At 37.2% G+C, this 23683-nt stretch overlaps 2 protein-coding genes and 1 long non-coding RNA gene across 6 annotated transcripts in view; 1 reads left to right on the top strand and 2 right to left on the bottom strand.

The window, feature by feature from the left end:
* The window catches only part of LOC130162956 (uncharacterized), a 145230-nt gene extending 126522 nt beyond the window's left edge, over positions 1-18708 (bottom strand). Inside the window, exons 1-4 of one of the 3 annotated variants that reach the window (XR_008826326.1) lie at positions 17580-18708; positions 17317-17419; positions 16396-16484; positions 12592-12670 (exon numbers count right to left, since the gene is read on the bottom strand). This is a non-coding gene — a long non-coding RNA (uncharacterized LOC130162956). Of the gene's footprint in view, positions 1-12591; positions 12671-16395 lie in introns of all 3 variants that reach the window. The other 2 variants (XR_008826325.1, XR_008826324.1) reach the window with 2 other exon arrangements.
* Positions 11838-19332, top strand: LOC130162955 (catechol O-methyltransferase domain-containing protein 1-like). Of its 2 annotated transcripts, none has more exons than XM_056366881.1 (7): positions 11838-11991; positions 13783-13907; positions 14013-14118; positions 14585-14703; positions 15421-15475; positions 18718-18851; positions 18941-19332. In XM_056366881.1, the coding sequence occupies exons 2-7, from the start codon at positions 13803-13805 to the stop codon at positions 19091-19093; spliced, it is 672 nt and encodes a 223-aa protein (XP_056222856.1). In that variant the 5' UTR covers positions 11838-11991; positions 13783-13802; the 3' UTR covers positions 19094-19332. The 2 variants fall into 2 exon arrangements, with proteins under 2 accessions (XP_056222856.1, XP_056222855.1); XM_056366880.1 differs by lacking the exon at positions 11838-11991 and adding an exon at positions 12349-12503.
* A 100-nt stretch (positions 19333-19432) lies between these two features.
* Positions 19433-23201, bottom strand: LOC130162954 (voltage-dependent anion-selective channel protein 2-like). Its single transcript, XM_056366879.1, has 9 exons — positions 23044-23201; positions 22343-22414; positions 22166-22215; positions 21419-21571; positions 21274-21326; positions 20950-21177; positions 20648-20798; positions 20396-20453; positions 19433-20298 (listed from the first exon to the last, which is right to left on the bottom strand). The coding sequence occupies exons 2-9, from the start codon at positions 22407-22409 to the stop codon at positions 20207-20209; spliced, it is 852 nt and encodes a 283-aa protein (XP_056222854.1). The 5' UTR covers positions 22410-22414; positions 23044-23201; the 3' UTR covers positions 19433-20206.
* Between the last annotated feature and the right edge of the window lie 482 nt (positions 23202-23683).

Raw genomic sequence — 23683 nt, 5'->3', positions numbered from 1 at the left:
AAAAGGCAAATAAATTGCTCTTGATCAGTTGATGGATTTAGGCTGCACATCATCACAGTTGGGCAAAATCTAACATGGGCTGCAATAGTTATTTTCCTTACTGATTTATCTACTTTTTGTAGTAATCAATTATTTGGTACAATATTTCTCTTGACATTGTCCAACCTGCCTACAGCAATTGACAGTAGGTATTATGAAAAGTAGACACAAATGAGGAGGCTTTTGTATTTGAAAAGCTAACCAGGAAAAGCTCTGTTTGTTGACACAATAACTTGAACAGTCATTGATTATGTCAATGTTGCGCTTTTATGTCTTCACATCTGCTGAAAGATTCCAGCTCCCATATTCTGTAGTGCTTGGGTTCACAAAACACCCATTTAACTGAAGAAAATTTCAAAATCATGAATAAGTTTTTCATAACTGCTAAAAAGCTGAAATTTTGAATATGCAAAACCTTTAAAGCAGAATTTATTTTTAGAAATAACCGTAATAAGTTTGGATGTTGAAATCAATCTGCAAAACACGAGTCTCGAATTGCACAATTTGCTTTGCAACTACAACCTGCTGGTAAAGAAATTAAAGATACCCTGTGGAGTTTTCTTCTCAACAAACATTGCAATGCTTCTCTGCCTGTAATTGCCAACAAACAGCAGAATAGCTAGAATAGCCTGTAACCACGATGCAAACTAAATGTGGACCTACTTGCAAAAATATTGCTCCATAGTGCTGCTGCTGGTCACATGGTACATTCAAGATTAGCAAAACATGTGGTTAAATTAATTAAAATAAATGTGACTATAGTTTGAGTTCTTCCCAATGTCTATGTGAGTGCTGTTTAAAAGAAGCATACTGTAATGACAGAAGAAATATTACTGTCAGTGTTGTTACCATCTTGCCACCTGCTAACCGCCGCATCAGTAGGCACTATACTAAGACTGACAAACTGGGAGGTCTGTGTACAAAATGGAATGACCCTCTGCCATAATAAAAGCCAGCTGGGCTATACATAGAGAAGAAGTGGGATTGATATATGGTAGCAGCATGACAGAGAAAAGCCGTCCCACCCAGCAGCTCTAAACTATCATATCACTATCATACTATCATACTATCACCATCACAAGGGGGGCACGGTCAGTCAAAGGATTGGTTGATATTATTCTTATATAACAAACTTTTACCTATTGATTTTAACTGGAACAGGATCACTATCATAAAACCATAGCATATTATCATTTCACAAAATTCAAAAACTAATCAGATTATAACCAATTATAATATTAAAAAAAATAGTAAACTTTTATTTACTTGTGAAGAGTTTTGTTTGTAATGCATAGCAGCAGATCACAGCCCACTGTTTTAAACATCAGTGATTTTATGTCAAATTTACGTTCTTTTACCGTGTTGTAACGCACATCTCTATCAAAAAATATTCTCACTAACACAGAGATTTCTGATTTAATCCATTTCACAGAGCCCTAGTTTCTCATGAAGTCTAACACTTTCATTTATCAAACTTTAAACTCAGTTATTAACGACAAGTTCATCAACAACTTAGGCCTTAATGTCACCACTCTTTTCTTACGTGAAAGATATGATGAACAGGCATTGACGCACACGGTGCTATTTTAACACAGAGGATTAAATCCATTAATTGCTGTCATCACATCAATCCAAGGCCAAGCTAAAGGAGATGACACCCGGGCAAAATTAACAGCTTTCAACAAAGCTGTATGAACAATGTTATTTCTAAAACAAGTTAACAGCTGTTGGAGGCTGAGAGCTTATAGAAGAATATATTGTAGCTTAATGACAGACAGAACAAATAGAGATGTATGTGGCAGGCTGATGTTTCCTTGACCGAGACATAATTAGCATAATTAACTGTAACTCTAAACTAAGAGTACATTGAGGTCATAGTAAAGGTGGCTGGTGACACAACGTCCTGATCCACGTGTTTCTGCAAAAACTTTTTTCTGCTATTAAAAGGTCCTGAAACCATAAATTCTACCATTCGTTTCTTATTATGATCAAAAGTGTCCTATGAACATACAATTTTGTGCCATAGTTTGCACAGTTCTGGTAACTTTGAAAGATTTCTGTATTTATTTTTTTGTCTGACACTCAGAGGGGAAAAGTTTATTTCATTAACTTTCATACATCAATCAGGATTTAAAAACATTGTTAGTTTGCCCCTGGTGTGAGGCCACTGTCAATCAAATCTGATCAAATTACACCCACACAGTCATGATGAAGCAGGTTGGATACTGAATGTTAAAATAACAACTATGGAGGTTTTTGAATAATTAAACTTTGATTGCTGCTTTTTTTAATCATGAATATTCAATGTTATAAAGAAAAACATAAGATTTTAAACTAAACTTTGAGCTCGTTTAAGGCTGCATATTGTCACAGTGTGTGAAAACTAACTATGGCTGCAACTAACCAATATTTGTAATAACTAATCCATCCATCTTTTCTTTTTTCAATAAATCTGATGGTCCTCAATATCTAAAACAATGCCAAATGCCACTAACTACAACATCTGAGCACTATTCAAAACCTTGTATTTTTAGTTTTGAATAATTTTTCATGTTTTCAGATCAGCTGAAAGATCCCAGTATGCTCATTGGGTACTTCTGCAGTTGCCACGGGGTATGTGGAAATATTATGGAGGAGCTCAGCTAACTGAAACTAAAATACATTCATATATTTGTATAAAACACAAATAGGCTTTACAAACTGCTGATATTCAGTATATTTTGTCCCACAATAAGCAATACTCCACCAGCTATGATGGGCCTATTGCAGAAAACACTTCCCACCAACCTGAATCAGTTCTCACATCTGAACACTGCAAAATGTGTGAAAACTATAGTAAGCAAGTGAGCAGAGAAATCAATTGAGATATTTAACAGTGATGGATAAAATGTTGAAACATCTAGTAGTACAAACACAAACTGAAATGAAAAATATAGCCTACTAATATTAACTTCCAGTTTAAAATCCATTCAAATTAACACATTTGGATCATGATGAGTAGTACTTTAACTCATCTAACGGGCCTGGCGGGGCACGTCAGACAAAAAAGGTTGGGAACAACTGCTGTACATGACTCCAACGACTCGGGATCAGAAAACTCTTCCAAAACCTACAGACTACAGCTCATTTCAAAATGAATAGCTGTTCTTCCACCCTGATATTTCCATGATTAATGAAAGTACTGACACATAATCGGAGAACTGCCTTAACGCCCGTCGTGTGATTCGGAGTAGAAACTGACAGTGGTGCTCGGAGCCTGAACAATCAGGCTGAATAACCGGCCCACATGGTTACACACTTAGATACACTGTAATGTAGCATTTAGAGTCACATTACAGCGCCTTATGCTTTCTCAGTCAATAACAAGATGATTGGTTGGCAGTGGCATGTCTAGTTAGCGGGATGTTGTTGCACTTGACATTTATCATAGCTTCGGGGTCGTGAACTTGAATCATTAAATGTGAACGGCTACAGCTTCGACGACTCGAAGGCACTGTGTTTTCATGCTGAAACGAGTGCCTCACTTCCGCTAAGCTAAACACATCATTGTTCAAACTGGGACATTATGCACTAGGAGGGACATATACTCCAGGGTTGGTGAGACAATGGACGCTTTAACAAGCAGATTATTTGCTGCATTTAGTATTAATACCAATTACTATTATAGATGGATGTCTTCCTGTAAATCTAGTCATGTGTTTTGTCTGGAGAGGCCAAAAAGGAACAATCATTCCTATTTAGACTGGTTAATTTCAGCATACTCAGTCCTTGTGCCTGAAGGGCGTAATAATTGTACCCTACCAAAAAACAATTGGTATAAAGACTGAATTGTCCTTAACTATATAAATAACTCAACTATATAAATTGCTCCATTGGGTTTTCAAGGAGGTTGTTTATCTCTGCTTGGCAAACGTTCTGCCTCCAATACAGCAGAGTTCTATTAGCAACATCTTGGTCATGTTTTTTGACTCTATGTTCAAAAATATTTCCACTGTGAATGGAAATTAAACAAGGCGGCGGCTCGGTTATCAAATAAATTAATTCAGGGTGCAGATTCTGTAGTTCAATAAAACAAATCCAAATAGTGCGATTTCCACTCTTAAGCTTCAAGCAAATAGGATGCTCAATAAAAACATTGCACTGGTCCTCTCTGTTAAAAAAAAAAATCAATAGCTAGAGGACAAAGAACCTATAGCCATCACTTAATTCTCTTATCAGTGTGATTTAGGGGACAAGGATGATGTTAAATAACTGTAAATCCTTATCTTTGACTTTGTGGGTGGTTTATGGCAGTTTCAACAGCAGTTCAGAGACAGAATGTCCATACCTTCTGCTGGATACACGATTTATAGCTTTATTACTCTTTGTCTAAAAGAGCAAAGAAACATAATTGAAAGGAAGAGATAGCAGCTAGCGGATGGAGGAGCTGGAGAGGGGGCATGCAGGAACTGAGAATCATCATTGCTAGTGACATATCACGGCGACAGTTTTATGGCAAAGGAGCCGGCCCTCTGTTTTTTGGGGCTCGTTTTTATGAAACGAGCAAGATCCAATTTTCTGATTCATCTGCAAACGGTCCGGACTGAGTTTAGTATTCTAACACCGGGCTTCAAACTGGCCTACATGAGCGTAGAGGTCACTGAGAGGGCTCCAGGAGCTGAAGTCATGAGTTTGCGCTCACACTGTCACAGGCCTGCTCATATTTTTGCCCTCAGTGACAACAAGCCTATTGTTCTCCCTGATAAGGCTTCAGTGTGCACAGTAATGGGAATTAAGCAAGGCATAAGTCACGGAGAAATTGGGTGACAGCAGATCAATAGATAGTGGTGAAGCCTCAGGGACCATTAGTGAAGAGGACCCCTTTGTTTGTCCACTGGTGGGGAGAGTTAGTGGATGCTCAGTTCTGAATTAACTGTCTAAACTAAGAATACATTGAGCTCATAAAGAGAAGGGGGAAAGGTGCTTGGTGACATGAGTTCATTAGCCTGACCTGAGTGTTTTTGAGAGCAGTGGGATAACATTATGAGGTCATATCAGCCTCCTGTTTTTTTACAAAACACAGGCAATCTATTGTTGTTACAGGCTGCAATGCAACCAACTTGAGGTCTGCCGGTGGACAGATTTTTGTCAGATTTTTTGCAAGATGAAGACACAAAACGTCACAGGTGTGTAGTTGAGATCAAAATGAAGGCCGAGATCGAAGATGAGTGTGGTCCGACTCATGAATACTGAGTATTTATCTAACAATGTAATAATGACTACTTAGTACTTATAGGTTGGAATGTCAACGTGTTGACAGGTTTCGCAGCTGGTGTGAACCAGCAAATGCTTGGTATTTTTGCATGAAAAATAACAGACAATTTATTGATATTAAAAATTGGTGTTGATTAATTTCATGTCAGTTACTTGACTTGACATTCCAGCACAACAAGCACTTTAGTGATTAATCAAGAAATCAATCTGCTTTAAGAGGGATGCTGTTTACAGTTCTCTTTCCTTTGTCTACAGATAAAGTGTGTTACTGAGAGCGTGTGTGGCATATGTTTTCGTGGACTGTGGGAAAAGTGTACATGGCGATTAGAGACGCCCTGCAGTCATACGCTGGAGCTAAAGGAGGGAAATGCATTAGCCCTAATCTTTACAGTGTTCAAAATGATTAGCCAGAACATGTGACATCTCCGATAAAACAGATTCCCCATTAAGTTCTTAAGGCAAATGCATATTGTGGCCATCACTCCAAGAAATTCCCACTTAAATGCATAGATAATTTGTTGTTGCATTGCATTATTCCTGCCCGATAACCAGACCCCAGCCGAGTGAGCAATGTGCCAATGATAACTAAAGATATTAATTAGTATATCACGATGGCGGCACATGCATTTTCACTATTAATAAATTCCGAGCCATCGGGTTATGATTTAATTATGAATTATGTAAATGGTTGCCATGAATCATTTAGGTCTATGCGTTTTATTAGCTAAATGGGAGAGCAGAGTGTAGGCATATCACAATGATGAGGACCTACACACTCGAGTGATGACAGCGCAAGTACAAGAATATTTAGTGACTTGATCGCAACTACATGTAGGTTCCCTGCTAATGGCAAAAAACATTTCATATTGATGAATAATTGACAAAAGATGTTGTTTAATGGCTATAGAGGGTCATGTTTACCCATAGGCCTTAGGTTTTAAAAGTTCTTTGGTATGTACATTAATATCTAGCACTATCATGCATCGCGATAACAAAGTCTTATATATAGTCTATATATCTAAGTTAAGTTGTTTTGAATCTTTTTTTATCTAAATATTGAGGCTAATTTATTCGTGGACAAAATGTTGATAATAAAGTTAACAAATTATTATTTTAATTGTCAAGTAATCTATCATTTATTGTGTTGATTAATCGAATTCCAATAAACAAGTTGGTACATTCCAAATAAATATATCAAAATGTCCAAAGCCCCAAGATAGTCAGATTACTGCCATAGAGGACAAAGAATACCAGAAAATATTCACAACCAAGATATCTTTGCTACGTTTGCTTATAAATTGAATATTCAAATAGTTGATGATTGATTTTCTGTCGATGGCATATTCATTAATTGACCAATTGCTACTCTGAATAGCTTCATACATTTCCGATGTGCTAAAATACGTTGCTGATGGCCGTCTTCAATGGTTGAAGAAGCAATTGACCAATCAAAACTTTGTAGGCTTAAACAAGAATGGAGCTTTACAGGATGTATTAATGGACCTAAAACATTAACAACTCGCAAATCTGCATCATCTTGAAAAACACGAGGTAACTGCTATTAGCAACTACAACCGCAGCTTCTGCTTTACAGAGAATGACACTGGGCGGACATGAGACACAAAATATGACAAAATGTACTCCCCTCCCCTAAAATCGGCTAATGTGAACATGATGTCAGGCTCAGCAAATGAAGTGAAACTAAAATGGCAATTCAGTCTGATTATCAGGCAAATTGTTTGTTATTGTTGACATTTTATACGGTTATAATTATTTGTCTGTCAGGCATAAGTGTTGCATAGCAGCCTGAAAAAGATAAAAGCATGATGGGAAGAATTACTGGCTAACACTTTGCATATATGCACATTTGTCCTGTTATTCTGCATAGATATCTTCCTTTCTTTTTTTTTTTTTTTACCACTTTTCTTCTTGTCAAGTTGATGTAGTGCCAGGAACAAGGAGTATATTTGGTTTGAAGAGGGCTGTCAAATCAAACTGTCAGGCTGCACTTTTTGATGGAGTCGTATCGCTCGCTCATCTGTCAGTCAAAGAGAAAGACTGCTGCCAAAGTCAAATTCGAGAGTTGAGAGGAGCAGACTTACATGACATGTCATTGTCTAGGAGAGCAGAAAAGTCTGACGGGCAGAGTTCAGCTCTCGTTTAAAATTTGTAGGGCGTGTTTGCCAAGTAATAAAATGATTGATACAGTGGGTCACTTGAATCTCAACAATTGCTTTGAAATGCTCATAAAGTTTCCTATAATCTGTGATAAAAACTGACTCATCATATACAAAGAGGGCCTACACATTTCAGAGAACATTAATCATCTCAGTGTGGGACACCATAAAAAACTTCTTCTCACAGACAGTAGACTTGAGTCAAGCCGGCCTATAAAATTCAATCATCAGACACAGAGTCAGACATTGTCCTGGCATACCAGAAAATTCCCCGACCCGGGGAGTGTGTCTCTCTGCTGGATTATTATGGTGTTTACTCACACAAGAGGCTTACCCCGAGGCAAGCCCCACACCTCACAAGCCCAGCTGTAAGTGTCCCAGCCCCCTGGAGGAATACTCTGTCCTCCCCTGCTGTCCAGACTCTGTCAGTAACCGCCAGCAGCAGGCAAGCAGCCAGGGCTGCCTGGGAACCTGAAGATCGGTGAGCAGACGGAGCATCAGTGAGCAAGTTATCCAACGGGTAGAGCAGGTGAAGGGAGGTGTAATTTAGAAAACAGCCATTTGTCCAAATCTTGTTCTCTGTGAGAAGACACACTATTCCCTGCACACTTTTATTTTCAAACAGGAACAACTGGCCCTCATATGCACTGGAATTGTTGCCATTGTTTGTATCTGATACAGTTTCTATGTCATTGCTCAGAAATATTTCTGTAAACTACTGATCTTTGTTAAGCATTACTCAAAAAAAGAGTCATGTTGATGCTCATTAATCCCCTCTAGTGGACATTTCTATATGTGTATTCCTATATTCACTACATTGAAGGTAAGAAAATAAAGTATAAAAGTACATTAACCCAACAGAGACTGAGGTTGTTTCCGCTACAGTACTTTACCTGCACTGGAAACCCTCGGTGTTATACATTTAATTAAAGCCTTTAAACTTTTTATAGCAGGATTAAGGTGAAATATGAATAGCATACATTTAAAAAGGTATAACAAAGTATAGATTTATTAATGCTGTTCTGTCTGCTCTAATTATAATGATTAAAGATTTTGATCATTTAAAGTTTATTTAGGTGGACTGACCTCTAATTATGCAAATTATAGGAAGTTTGAGGCATTCATTTAAGAGATTTATGTGGTTCCAAAAATTTTAAGATGATTAATGCATTTTAAGGAATGTTTGTCTACAAGTCACCAGGTTTGACATTTCTTCACCACTCATAATACCATTTCTTATGACTAATATATGGCAATATTGTTTGTCTAGCACAAATAAACATCTAATTCTGCTTTGTCATTGGGTCTGCAGCCACACCAAGTCTATACTTCGCTACAATTTTAGCAGTTCTGTTGTTATATTTTGTTTGTCAAATAATCATCATAATATGCATAAAATATCTAAAAGTATTATTTTTTTGTGTGTCAAGATTTTACCCTTAAACCTGCATTAAATTAAAAACATAAGAGAAAAGTTCAGTGTTTCACTGACTTATCCCAGCACTGTAATGTGATACAACGCATTCATGCAAGCAACAGATCAACACACAGAAGGTGTCACCCAATCACATGGTCTCTAATTTACAGGGAGCTTGGTGTCATGCTGCTTTTTCTCCACCCTGATACTGGACTCAAAACAGTTTGTTCTGTGACATATTTGTCACCCATACACTGAACGCTTGCACCAACAAAAACTATTTTCTCCAATTCATCAGTATTATTTACTCCAGACAAAACAAAAATGTCTAGCAGCTGTATAGGTGAGCTTCATTACCATGACAACACTGCCCCTCTCTGTATGGATGCATATATTACATGTCTTTTTTTTTTTTTTTTTTATTGTGCATGTCATTTGTTTTTATTAATACAGGAAGGAACAGCCTCATATATAACCCACATATGTGTATACGTATTTATCATACTTATTCTTTTTTGATTAAAAGATCCTCCATATGATCCATTCCTGATATATGACAACGGTTCTTCTCTAATCCTAACTACTAGATACAGTGAAGGTTATTTACTTTACACATTCTTATTATTAAAATCAAATTGTTTGGTTTCCTGTCAGTTAAAGGTGAAGTGAATGATTCTAATCCAAAATACTTCTTGTCAAATTCAGTGAATATTTCTTAATGGTCTGCTAGCTGTCCGTTCTGTTTGTGTACCCAAAAGAATCCAGTGTTGTTGCTACAAAGCCTTGGTTCTGTAAATGGGCAAGAAACACATTGGCTTCGACCCAGACACAACACTATTCCAGCCAATCAGCAACAAGAGGCATTCATGCTTGTGCACAGGACAAAGGAAAGAGGACGAGGGAAAATAGGCGAAAAGGGGCAGCTTGAGTGATTGCTGTATTGATTGCTATATTGAACAAAAATATAAGTGCCGCACTTTAGTTTTTTTGCTTTCTAATTTTTCAAGAGTTGAAATAAATGATCTAAGATTTCTTCTATACACACAGAGGGCATATTTCTCTAAAATTTTGATCACAAATGTGTTTAAATCCTTGATAGTGAGCATCTCTCCTTTGCAAAGATAATTCATCCACCTGACGAGTGTGGCATATCAAGATGTTGATTACAAACCATATTTATTGCACAGGTGTGCATTGGGCTGGTCACAATAAAAGGCAACTTTAAAATGCCTAGTTTTATCACATAACACAATGCCACAGATGATACACATTTTGAGGGAGAGTGCAATGACATGCAGAATGTCCACCAGTCCACCAGAGTTGTTGCCTGTTAAATGAATAGTCATTTCACTACAATAAGATGTCTCCAATGTAATTTCTGAAAATTAGGCAGTACATCCAACCAGCCTAACAACCGCGGACCACATGTAACCATGCCAACCCGGGACCTCCGCATGTGGCTCCCTCACCTGTAAGATCGTCTGACACCAGCCTCCTGGACAGCTGCTGCAACAGTTTATTTGCACAATCAAAGAATTTCTGATCTAAAACGTCAATGCCTGATAAATGGGAGCAAAAACAAAAGTGTTGCATTTAAATTTTTGTTCAGTGTATTTTTGCAGTAGCTGTATTGGAAATAAAAGGACTGAGCTGAAATTACATATAATACAACACTGCATGTCTGATATACCTAATAGGGGATCCAGCACAATCAATAACAGTAGTAATAGTTTGAACAGAATGAGTAGTGCATTGTATTGTAATATGTACTATGAGTATTATTGAGTAGTTACATAAGTTACATAATATGGTGGCAGAAATATAAGTACATATTAGTTATAGTGTAGCTACTGGTAGTAAATAAAGTAATAACAATAACAAGTGAAACATGCAGAGGAGAAATTTATAGAAGTTATATAAATATATAAAAGGGACATTTTAACTTATTGTAACTTCCAACATTTTTGACACCACAAACAAATATTTTATATCCGTGCATTCGGCAGAGTCTTCCATCTCTCACTTGACTGACATCTTTGGCAAAGTCTTACTACATGTTGTATCTCACAGCAGCTTCATCTTAGCACACGGGAACTAACTAACACGGGAGCTATTTATAAAGCCTACATTTTCACATTTTTAACTGTAAGTACACTGATCAGACACAACATTAAAACCAGTTGCCAGTTTTACTGTTGCAGCTAATCAGCATATTTTCAAACAAAGCGTTGCATCCTGAGTAATGATACCAGTCTGAGATAGAAATCATTCAGCAGCACACACGTTGTTATAAGTCACCTTTGGGGACATTAAGTAAACTTACATTAATTTCCTGGATATACCCTATTCAAAACCATTACTTGCCTAACCCCAACATAAGCCAAACCTTAACCACTGAACCATGAATATGCTCTCTCCCTATTGGGAACACTGCTTTTGTCCCTAGATGAACAAGCAGTGTCCAATTAACTGCTCTTTAGTCTGAAATTTGTTCCCAGATGTAGCCTAGGACAAAACACACACACACACACACACACACACACACACACACACACACACACACACACACACACACACACACACACACACACACACACACACACACACCTCTGAAATCTAAACTCCAGTTTAATAGATCTTCACAATTAAAACAAAAATAAATGAATGTAATTGTGATGATATATGATATGTTGATTAAACGAAAATCACACAGAACCTCAAGTGTCAGGATTTATGTATTGATTGCTGAAATGTTCCTAAACGCCCTCCTGCAGATTAGTTTCCGACATTCTCAGCTATGAAGTTTAGATTCATCCTTTTTTTTTTTTAGCAGCCAGAGGTTCAGCCGCTTTTTCATAGTCAGCAAGAATGAAAAACTGCATCTTGATTTGTAATATTTCCTGACATCCTCTAATGAAAAGTGACATGCATTTTGCACGGAGCAGTGGGTCCTTATAGTGGGCGTCCGTTTATAGTCCTATCATAAGAGCTGCAGCAGATCATATGACCCTCACTGACTAACCGAATTTTTTAACGTTGGTTTAAGCAGGAATTCACTCAGTCGCTCTCAGACCAAACAGACGATCCTCTAGACGCAACTTTGAGGTGAGTTGTTTTGTCGTGTAACGGTTTATAGGTACAGGTGGGTTTCATTTCGGAAGTCAGGTCTTAGCTCGTTAACATATTTTTCATATTTTGGAGGAATCTGTCCAGTTCATTTGGTTTATCATGTATGTATTTCATGACCCATTTTCCGTGTGTATGGTAATTTTGGAGTAGCTGTATTGCTTGTTTTACATTTTCCTCGAAGTGTCGCTGCTAAACACAAAGGCAGTCACATGATAGAAGTATCCAGACTCTTAAACTCACACTGTACTGACGTAAACGCACCACAAAGTCTCCAATGCTGATCATACTGCTCTAATCGCGGAGCTTCGCCTTTACTCGCGGTATTACGGTTTAGTCCCCAGCCAACAAGGAAGTGCCTCAGCTGGGATCAATATAATCGTGTGGGGTCACAGTTGTCGTTAAAGTGATGTCTTTTCGTAATGTTTCCAAAGAGGCACTGGTTGGATCCGTCACACTGGGAGCCGTTTTTGTCGCCGGTTATTTCTTTGGTAAGAGCGAAGGCTTTAATGTAAAGCTTTGTCGCCAGGACACCTAGTTAACCTGTCAGCAGCAGTGTGTGTGTGTAGGGTGACTTACATCAGTAGAGGGCAGTGAGAGAGCAGTTTTTGGACTCCAAATATACTGGTTTAAGGTAGATCTGGTGGTATTACAGGACCTGCAGAGAGGAGGATAACTGTGAAACCATTTGTAGCGTCATACAAAAAAAAAAAAGCTGTCTGTTAGTGGAAATCCAGCCCAAAAGTACAGCGATTTTCAGTGTCTATCTGGGCTTATGTTGTCTGGATCATGGGGAAACCAGTTAATTCACTCTTTTCTGTAAACAGTTTTTTTAAGTGTAGTATGAAATCTAGCACGCTGGATTTTTTTTTTTTTTTTTTTTTTTTTAACAGTTTAATAATTGAAATTGGGCAATAATTATTCTCCCCTAGACGGTGTGATACAGTAATATACTACCTTTATTGTGCCCATCTTTGAACTGTGAACTTCAATTTGGTGGTTTTATAAATTAAGAAAATAAAAGCTTTAAGGATTTTGAACAAATTTCAGAGGTTTATGTAAACAAATAAATGCTGCCAGAAGTGACCTACAATTGAGCCTTTATCATCTTAGATTACATATAAACTTAGATTACATATCAGCTTAGATTACATAACAGCAGTTTGCTGTTAAATCCTGTGCATTATCGATAGAAAAAGATAATTGACTGTATTCACATGACTGTATGTGCGTATGATCCATAGCCCAGAGACACTGACTGGGGTTTACATAATTGCACAGATTTACTAGTACAGAGGCACTCAGTACAAAGTCCCTTTCCAGCATTTATTGACCCTAAAAATGGTAATTACAAAACTACAAAACATTTAAAACAAAATATCAGGTGCAGAGTTCCTGAAGTGATATGTACAAACACTAGTGCTGCAATCTGGTGAATATTGGAATCATCTGGTGCACATGCAAACCACTAAAGTAAGGACAGTGATGTCACATGTCTATGTGGATGATTCTAAACCCCTCAAGCTACCAAGCTATATTGTCTCACAACTTCCAGTATTCATTTCTTTATCTGTATCTGTTGCTGCTGGTGCAATAATTGCATTTCCTCACTGAGATCCTCCAAGTTTTATCTTATCTCAACCAAAAAATATATTAACTAGACCAGACTTCAATTTCTTGGGAGATGTATAAGCTGGATGGTAAGTCCCATGACATCATTATGCTCTTAAGATCCATATAATTTGCTTCATTGTTCATGTTCATCCTCAGGGAAAAAGAAATCTTCCACAATGAGCATCTCCAAAAGTCACTGCGAGGGAAAAGACAACCCACTGATGCAGTACGTCCTCAATCATTCCATGAGGGAGCATCCAGTTCTGACAAAACTCAGAATGGTAAGGATGTCTTAGTATCTGGAATAAATCTGTCATGAGATCTAATCAAGTTTCACAGTGTAATTTGTGAAACTGATGCAACTGGTTTCCATGTGTTGCTTTCAGAGGACAATGGAAGACTCCTGGAACATCATGATGGTTGCCTGTGAGCAGTCGCAGTTCATGGCAAATCTGGCAAAACTAATACAAGCCAAGAAAGCATTAGAGATCGGTAAGGGTATTAGATTTAACATCATGTCCAGCGTGCACATCAGTCCTCCACAATCTTTTACTCTACCTTAATTTAGAACCATAGTTTACATGTTTTACAATAAGTGCATTAGTGAGGCAAAATGCACCATTTTTCCTTACAGTTCAAATTTCATAAGTTATGTAATGTTTAGCATACACTACCATACTACTATACTACCCTGACTTTACATTTGGTCTGGTGTTTTTGTCAGTTTTATAATTTAGTTCTGAAGTAACATCCTTTACTCATACTATATTTTTTAATGTTGAAATGACACATAAACTGTCAAACAAATATAAGATTGCATCATTTCACCGCTCTCTCTGCAATACTTTACCTGTGTAAAAACGCAATCTTATTCCAAGTTACTTTAAAAGTGTCCATTTTGCCCTTTCTATTGTCATCCATCATGTTGACTTTAGTGCCTTCTCATTTGCATTTGCAGGAGTATACACAGGTTACAACACACTAAACATCGCACTGTCTTTGCCTGACGATGGCGTTGTGATAGCATGTGATGTCAGTGAAGATTACACCAACATTGGAAAACCCTTCTGGAAAGAGGTACAGCTCACATTTAGGTTTCATTATTTGTGACAACACTGTTAATGTTGTGGGGTTTGAAATATGATGTGTAATACTGCTGTATTATTCCCATACTGCAAAGTGATGATCAGTGCAGAGGATTTTCATGCACCACAGGTAATAGATGTGCTTCTGGAGTTCTGTTTGACGCAAGTTTGTGCATCTGCATGTGGAGCAGACTTCACTGTCTGAGTCTTTTGTGTCATAAAAAACGACTGTACTGCCAAAGGATGCGGCAAGCCACAAAACAATTACCAATCCAAATTAATCAATTATTCTGACTAGGGCTGTCACAATATCAGATTTTCACTACACATTTATCGTGGCCAAAAGATTTCACAATAACGATATCATTGCAATATCTACAGAAAATTTTTTTTAAAATTAATTAATTAATTTAAATAATGCTATCAGTCAAATTCATCTTTAACTTTGTTGTGCGTTTGTCTCTTTTTTTGGGAGATGAATTAGACTCAAATACGAGTGTAAGGAGGTGGAGAGTGAGTCTGTAACAATAACTTTACATAAGTGTATAAAAAGAGCAATTACACTTACCTAACCAGATAAACTGATAAACAAAAGATTCACAAGGCCTAATATGTTCCATCACAAAATTATCTTGTGTATCACTAACACAATAATCAATAAAATTAAATCTTTTTTAAATATTCTTGTATCTTTCTTTTATTCCAACAGGCTGGAGTCGAGCAAAAAATTGATCTACGCTTACAGCCTGCAGTGAAGACTCTAGGTACAGTAATACATCTGTTTTCTTAACTCACTGTTCTTAGGTTTACAATTTCCTGATGAAAAAGTTAAGAGTCTTCCAAGAGGCTCGTGCCTTAATTTTCCTGAAATAATACATCTCGTGGGATTAAAGGCATTTCACATCCACGACTGCTCTTATCTCTCTGGGGCTGTTGCTCTGCCATTGCCTTAGCTAGAGGGTTAAGGTTTATGAGCTTTAACCAGTCTAACCCAATTTCTGTGTCCTGTTGATATCATCTAAAGACCACAAGAGGTCACTGTATCAGAGGTTTAATAGAGGTTTTTGAGTTCATAGAATTCAGGTTTCTACAGCTCAGATCTGTATTCATTTCTAAAAGTTTAACTCTTTTACCAAGTATGTTCTTATCTCAATTAATTTTGATATCAGAAAGATTATTACTGATAATATGACAAACTTAAGAGGCCAATTCATAGCAACCATGTACTGATATATGCACCAGCACAAGTTGTACCAGCAAGGACATGCGATCAGTTTGTCAGCAATTTATGCAGATGAGCTGCTTTCTCCAGTTCCCTGGCCAATTTGTACACTTCTACAATGTAATGCAATCCAGTACAACAGCTCTGCCAAATATTCTTCCTTTATGAAGCTTATGAAAGTAATTTATAATACCTTTCAGAGAGGTGTTAATTCGACTATGAGAGGTGATGTACTGGCAAAACATTAGAAACACCTCTCAATATAGGACAGTCCAGTACTTTTGTACTTTTACTTAAGATGATAAAATGTTGACGCTGAAATCGGTTTCCTTGATTATAAAGTTAAAACCCAGCTGCCTCTGAGCTAAAGCCATTCAGATAAGCCATGTTGCTAAATAACACAACAGACCTTGTGGTTTTAACCAAGATGTAACATAAGGTGTGTAAGGTTTGGGTTAATACCTGAATTCTGGTTTTCTCTCCATAGAGATCCATTTGCTTCTCTTTGCTTTATCCCTCGACGTCTGTAAAAATGTATGGGTGATTTCTTTCTGAATCAGTTGAATACACAAAGAAGGTATGTTAGTATTTTGGTGTGAGTGTGAATTACACAATGACATCAACTCAACTTCTTCTCGGGGGCGAAAGGGAACCCAGTACAGTGCAGACATGTACGTCAGTGAAATGAAGTGTTACAGTCCTTACGGTATCTTGCTTGTATAATTAAAACTGTGAAACAAATGTAGTGGAGTAGAAGGTACAATATTTCCCTCTGACATGTAGTGAAGTGGAAGTAGCATAAAATGGAAAAACTCAAACATACAAGTACCTCAAAATTGTACTTAAGTGCATTAGCTAAGAGTAAATGTACTCAATTACTTTCAATCACAGGTAATACAATTATTTAGCCTTCAGCACACGTAGATTTTAATATTTTAAACCAACCATTAAAAAAATCCTGAATCCCTGAGTGAAAAGGGGGTGCGTCTTATAAAAGCTGATGTCAAAAAGGTAAAATAAACCGCCAGAGACACAAAACACATTAAAATGAAATAATATATTGATGTCAAAACGTATCTCTACAACAGCTAATCCTTAATTGTCTTACTGCTCGTGACTTAGCGCTAGTGTTTGCTAAAATACGATAATATATACATTTTATATTGGCAATGAAACGCCAGGCCAACGCTGAAAATTAAAGGGTGCGCAATCAGCTAGCTAACATTAGTTAACTAAACTTTAACTTCAGGCAAAAGTTAGAAACTAGCTAACATTAGCATTCATCCGTAGATACTTGACACAATCCAAATCAGAAACTCTGAAAATAAGAAAGTAAAGTGTATTAAACAAGACTGATAGTTTGCAACTGCTACTCATATTTACCAACAATGTCCGGGCGACGCACAGCTGCAGAGAATTGATTGAGTCAGGCGTGGAAGCTCTACCAATACATCCGTGGAGTGAGGTCGGCAGATGAGACGTTCACCTGGAGTAAAGGTTAAGAAATGGTATGGTCCACGTTAGGGGTGGCTGAAATCGTACAACAAGATTTTTCTAGGCATGAACATGGGAAATATATTTTAACATTTACAATTACAGGTAAGAAGGATATATAAATGTTTCATCCCCGGACTTGTTGTTTATACCTCTGTTTGGCGGGTCCAAGTCTTAATCAGGGGAGTCATAACCCCCAGTCCCCAACATTTTTTTTCCACTGAATGAAATGCTAAAAGGCGGAGTGAGCGTGATGACATTTGGTGACGTCAGGTGTATAAATCTTCGAGATTATATCATGTTTTATTTTATTTATTTCACTTTATTAATCAGCATACAGAAATGCTAGTATACCTACCAATTTATTACTAATAATTTAATTAATGTAATTCAGAGTATTTAATATCAAAAATTGAATAAATATGTTTAAACCAACGCTATGTATAAACCTGTTTATTGTGTATGCTGTTTACACTACTTGGTCTCAGATCTTAAATCTTACATCAGTCATTAATTACATTATGGTGTCTATATACTTCATATACATAGAGATTATATTTTACCTATTTAAAATTTGAACTGTTCTCTGTTTATCCACATTGTTTGACCACATCAGCCTATATCACATGAGAAACTGCACTTTTTTTCTTACCTCCTGAGTGATCTGTCCATCTTGTAGTTTTTATTTGTTTTTATCCCTTGTTTGTATAGTGCTGGATTTCATGGATATCCCTTCAGATAAATAAAGCATCCATCCATCCATCCATCCATCCCTCCATCCATCCATCCATCACAGAAAAACCTTTGCATTTGCTTTACTGTTAGACAGTGTGGTGAAGGATTCATAAAACTGCTCTCAAACTGGATATTGACATACTTTCCCCTTGAGGCCATAATATTTTCAAATCACTAATTCTTTTGTCAGCATGAAGACATAAAAATCAAATTAATATATTCAGAAAAAAAACATCACTTCACTAAAGCTGCTGTCACACATTTGTGGAGACACAGCAGCTATAAAACTGATACTATTTCAGGTTTAAAACATGATCAAAATGGAAAAAATCTGCATCTTTATAGTTTCTTTGATAATGGGTTAAAATGATGGATAATTTAAAGTGAACTTATTTTACTCCATTTGCATTCAGAATCTTAGAGGGTCTTTCCAAATGTGTTTCTCCTCTAGCAGTGGGGATTCTTTTTATTGGCAGGAGACAGATGTTTGGTAACAGCTTTAGCACATGATGCAATCTTAAGTATAATTTTTTTTTTTTTTTTTTTTTTTTTCAGATGATCTCCTTGCTGCTGGCCAGAATGGAACATTTGACTTTGTCTTCATTGATGCAGACAAAGTTAACTATGACAACTACTATGAAAAGTCTCTGCAGCTGTTGAGAAAAGGAGGCATCATTGCTATCGACAATGTAAGGCCTTTACCCAAGACAAATATTTAAGTTTGACTTCTAGTAGTGGGATATTCCAAACTAATCCTATAAACACATTTTTCCTGCAGGTGCTGTGGGGTGGGAAGGTGCTGAATCCATCTCCTGATGATGCAGATACTGTGGCCATTGACAAGCTGAACAAGAAGCTGCACAAAGATACTCGTGTCAGCCTCAGCATGCTCACAGTGGGAGATGGGCTCACACTCGCCATCAAACTTTAGGGTGACTGATAAGTGCAATGCTTTATAGGCTTTGGAAAGTAACACTAGCCAACTATGTATTGGGGTGTGTTAAGGTAGCTGTAACATACATATGCATTGTCTGGGCCCACGTTACTAGAGGTTAATGTGAAGATCATGAAACACTGTATTTTCAACTAATTTCAATGTCAGTTTTATTACAGGACAAGGTGCAGTGTTTGAAAGTAAATGATTTGATTAAAAAACAAACTGTACATGCAGTTTCTTTTGAGTGCATCATTATTTAACCAATTAAATGTCATACCATTCTTCAAACTGTCTAATTATGCACTGTAGTCAAATTACAGGAGAGGATAATGGTTGATTTCAGGACTTTATTGCAAAGGTAGACACACACCAACACACAAACTGCTTCCAGATTAGTGTCACAGTCCTCAAAAATGGGAAGAAAATAGATGATACACTCAGATATTCTCTCACTCATGTGACACTGAGGAAAATAAAAATCCATTTAGCATTTTCTTGCAACTTAAAAGCAGGTATTTAAGGAGGTGGAGGTCTAAAACGCACCGCACAGCACAATTAAGCTTCTCTAGGAAGATAAGTGAAGACCAGCCAGTCTTGATAAGCATATTTTGTTGGAGTAACACTTCCAACAGGCAGAACATCACTACCAAAAATAAATAAAATGTGCAAATAAAACAAAGGAGAAAGAGCTTCAGTATAGGTAGGTATTCTACTGTGCAAAATAACGGCTCAGATTTACATTCTATAGTATCACACTTGAGCAAAATAATGAGGTTCTGGTTTTTTAAACCAGTCCTGGATTGTCAAACTAAGGAAGCCAACTTTCAACACCCAGAGGAGGGGTTTTCTTTCATTATGGAGAACAAATTGGCAGAAGGAATAACTGATTAATAAGTAGATGTGACTGTAACATGACTAGTTATTGTAACCACGATGAAGGTAGGCTACTGGAAAGTTTTCCATCTTAACAGTGCTTGAGAACTCGGCTTGTTTTTTGTTTTGTTTTGGCTTCATCTCTTTAAAATGTCTGTTGCTGACCAGACAGAAACTCTCAGGTCAGATTCAGCTGATATACTCCTTCTTCTAATGAAATGGCAGAGCAGATCCTCATGCCTCCAACTCCAGGCCCAGACCTAGTTTGTGACCACCAGCGTTGATATTCTTCCCATCCACCAGTGCGGAGAGGAGGAGTTTCATACCTGGAATAAAAATGTAACATCATTTAACAAGTGACATCAAGGTCCATAATGTTTGGTGGTGTTTATAATTCTATACTAAAGTAGAGATGGCTCTTACCAGGCCTCAGAGTCTGGGTGTATCCAATTCCTACCAAGCTGGCATTATTCACCTTAGCCTGGAGAAAAGCATATCATGTAACTAGAAAGCACTGAATGAGCACATCTTAATCCAGAGCGACACAAAAACGCACAGTAATAATCAAACATCATTATTCCTTATACCATGACCTAATTTCCCACCAAATTTGACCACATTTTTGAGATGTCCTGCAAAAACAGAAAAGGTAAATATAATCTCCTTGGAACTTACTGATATGGAGGCACTGGAGTCTAACTGGTATTTGGCAGCAATTCCAAAGCGAGTGCCGTTGCTGCCTGCTGTCCAGGCAAGATTCACAGCGGTCTCCAGTTTATCATTCACCTTCTGATAAATGGATCCGCCAAACTCTGAACCATCGTTTCTGGAAAAAAAACCCCCCAAAAAAAACAACACAGTTTTACCTGACAAAATACCACATGATCAGCCAATCAGTGACTTCCTTGGAAAGCTGTTAGTGTTACTCTGCAGTTAAGCTACTCATCCTTGAAATATTTGTTGATCTTAAAACATACACATTGGTGTGGAGCTGGAAGTCCCCAGTCTTGTAGCCAACTGCAAAGTTGCTGTGGGTCATCTTGGATTTGGCTGTGTCAAAGGTCATCTGGTAGCCAGCCAGCCAGCCCTCATAGCCAGCTACTGCTGCTCCATGGATAGTAGGACCAGCAAAATCTAAATCTACATCAACTCCAGCATTAAGGTATTCCCTTTTATAAGCTGTCTTGACCTTGCCACTCTTCTTGCTGTGAATGAAAAATGAAGAAGCAAAGTTAGAAGGGTGTTCTTTGAGCAGTGATTAAAGTCATGGCTTTCCAATTAAAATATAAACTGTAGCTTACCCAGTGTTTGGTGAAAATGTAGTGTCAAAAGTAAGTTTCAGCCCTTTGGTGATCTAAAGAGGAAAATCATTCCAACATCACACTTAATTTAGAGTAATGTATCATTAGTGGGATAATCAGCAACATCACAGAGTTTTCAATTTACCTGATCCTCAACACAAATTTCTGTTCCAAGTGTGTTTTCTGTGGTCCACTTCTCTGTGAACGTCAGCCCATACTCAGCCCACCTGTACTTGGTTTCCAGGGCTCCAGTGACCTTGCTGGTGTCTATGTTGGACGAGCCGGATGTTTTAAATTCCTAAAGTGAATACAAGTGGAAATAATTAATTCTACCTGAAAACAATACAGGTTAAGAAGTTTATCATCTATTACTTACAGCTGAAATACATTTACGGAGCGTCTTGGTAAGTAAAGGGTTACAGCACACAGCACATAACCTCAACATCCATGGTTTGAGTCCAGCCTGGGACCTTTGTTGTATGTCATGTTGTATGCCCTCTCTCTTTCTCCTTGTTTCCTGTCTGCCTCTTTACTATCAACTGTCCAACAAAGGCAAAAAATGCCAAATAAAAATCTTAAAATCTTTTTTTTTTTTTTAAAAAGAAGAAATACATTTAAATTTATTAAAAATGCAAAATAAACACTTCTAGTAAGTTAAACCTGGCTAATAAAGATTTTTGACCAAAATATGTACCAAGTTGAAGATTTTACAGTTGAAAAATAAACTTTAAAATAAATGACCTCATACATAGTCTGGCATTTTACAGCAATTACTTAACAATTACTTATCAGCCAATATATATGCTGATAATGTACTATCTCTGATAACAGGAAATCAGCTGATAATTCCTACAACGCACTACTGTATATTTTTATTAGCAGTTCAGCTCACCACTCCACTTGTAGACTTTGTCTTCACATCAAGCTTAACCAGTCCAAAACCTGCAAGGACAGTGACAAAAAGGAACTACTTCTTGGGCTTGGTAATGCATTTCAAACAGCGAGCCTGTCCTCTGAAGTTCAATAAATACACCCTTATATAAGTGCCTTTTATCTTGCTTCCAGTTACCGTATCCCTTATTGAAGATGTCCTTTGCTGATTTTCCAAGGTCTGTATATGCTGGAGGAACTGCCATTATGCCTGTCACAAAAAAAAATAAAAATTGTAGTGTGGTTTAAATGGTGACAAAGGTCCATAAATGCACTTGCTTATTGAATCTATGCACGTGTACATGTCAGAAAAATATGCATTTTCTTACTAATAAGGTGTTTAAGTGTAAAATATTAGTATTGCCAAACACCTGCATTACGGTCTCCATTGCTCTGCTTCTGTTGTCATGGCTATTCATTGTCAAGGTTACACTGGAGGCTTGTCTGAATCACTTCACTGTCTGCTTACAGTAACCAGGTACATGTCTTTTTTTCGGCATGAATGTTATTATCAAAGCAGTCGTTTGTATAACAAAATGTTTAATAAAGTATGTGCTGATTAATACTAAAATTTAAATAAAATCAGAGACATTTTGTGTGAATTAGATACATGTACAGGTAAACATTGCTGGTCGTAATTTTTACTATTCAAATAGGAATGAACCTTTGCCAGTGATAAGAAATATCATCTACACAGTCAGTGTATTCTGAAGGGGTTTGAACGCAGTGTGGTAGGGTACGTTCTCTAGCTAGCAAACGGGACGCTTGAGAGCCATCTTGCCGACATTCCAACGAAATACAACATTAACAATATGAGTAATTATATGGTTAATTACTTACTAGTATTAGTGTTGTCGTTGTTGTTGTTGATGTTGTTGTCAACTAATGAGATAACAAAAGATGCAGAAAAAGCGGCAGAGACAAGTGTAGGACGTTATGGAGGAGACACCGCAACAAACACCCTCCTGACCTCGGCGCCGCAAGGACCCGAAATTATAGCTGCTTATTTTGTGCCTGTTTGAAATCGGAGCGAGAAAATCATTTTGTGATTCTTGGCCAGTTAATTCAGTATTTTTTCTGTGGTTTGACAGCAGCAAACGTAATTCTTTTCGTTTGCAAACATTTTTCTTGCCATAATTGTGCTATGAGCATACCGGCAAGTGGAAGACTGCTAAGTCACCATGGCAACCAATAAGCTAATGTAACTGAATGCTTAGTTATCTTTATCTTATTTACTTATTTTAATCTTGCATATAAATAATATATAGTGCAGAATTGTTATATTATTGTTTATCATCCTTTCATCAAATCTAAGTTTTGCCCACTAACCATCACGTGCTTATTGCTTGACATGCACAGCAAAGAATGGCTTTCAACAACTTTATGAACTATTTATATTTTATGCCTGCACACAGTATCTATCTATACCACTCATTAATTATATGGCTGTGCAGTGATAGAAAAAAAAATAAGAAACTGG

The sequence above is a fragment of the Seriola aureovittata genome, chromosome 21, assembly GCF_021018895.1.
Source record: "Seriola aureovittata isolate HTS-2021-v1 ecotype China chromosome 21, ASM2101889v1, whole genome shotgun sequence".
Lineage (NCBI taxonomy): Eukaryota > Metazoa > Chordata > Actinopteri > Carangiformes > Carangidae > Seriola > Seriola aureovittata.
Note: the sequence above shows the minus strand (reverse complement) of the source record. Positions and strands in the feature narration are given on the sequence as shown.

What these genes read in the sequence shown, in the direction of transcription:
- LOC130162955 (XM_056366880.1), top strand. Translation starts at nt 12,422, where the DNA reads ATGTCTTTTCGTAATGTTTCCAAAGAGGCACTGGTTGGATCCGTCACA. An exon ending in CAAGAAAGCATTAGAGATCG is followed by an intron (nt 14,119 to 14,584) that starts GTAAGGGTATTA and finishes TTGCATTTGCAG; the next exon opens with GAGTATACACAGGTTACAAC. An exon ending in GCCTGCAGTGAAGACTCTAG is followed by an intron (nt 15,476 to 18,717) that starts GTACAGTAATAC and finishes TTTTTTTTTCAG; the next exon opens with ATGATCTCCTTGCTGCTGGC.
- LOC130162954 (XM_056366879.1), bottom strand. Translation starts at nt 22,409, where the DNA reads ATGGCAGTTCCTCCAGCATATACAGACCTTGGAAAATCAGCAAAGGAC. An exon ending in AAATTTGTGTTGAGGATCAG is followed by an intron (nt 21,327 to 21,418) that starts GTAAATTGAAAA and finishes TTTCCTCTTTAG; the next exon opens with ATCACCAAAGGGCTGAAACT. An exon ending in ACATTTTCACCAAACACTGG is followed by an intron (nt 21,178 to 21,273) that starts GTAAGCTACAGT and finishes TTTCATTCACAG; the next exon opens with CAAGAAGAGTGGCAAGGTCA.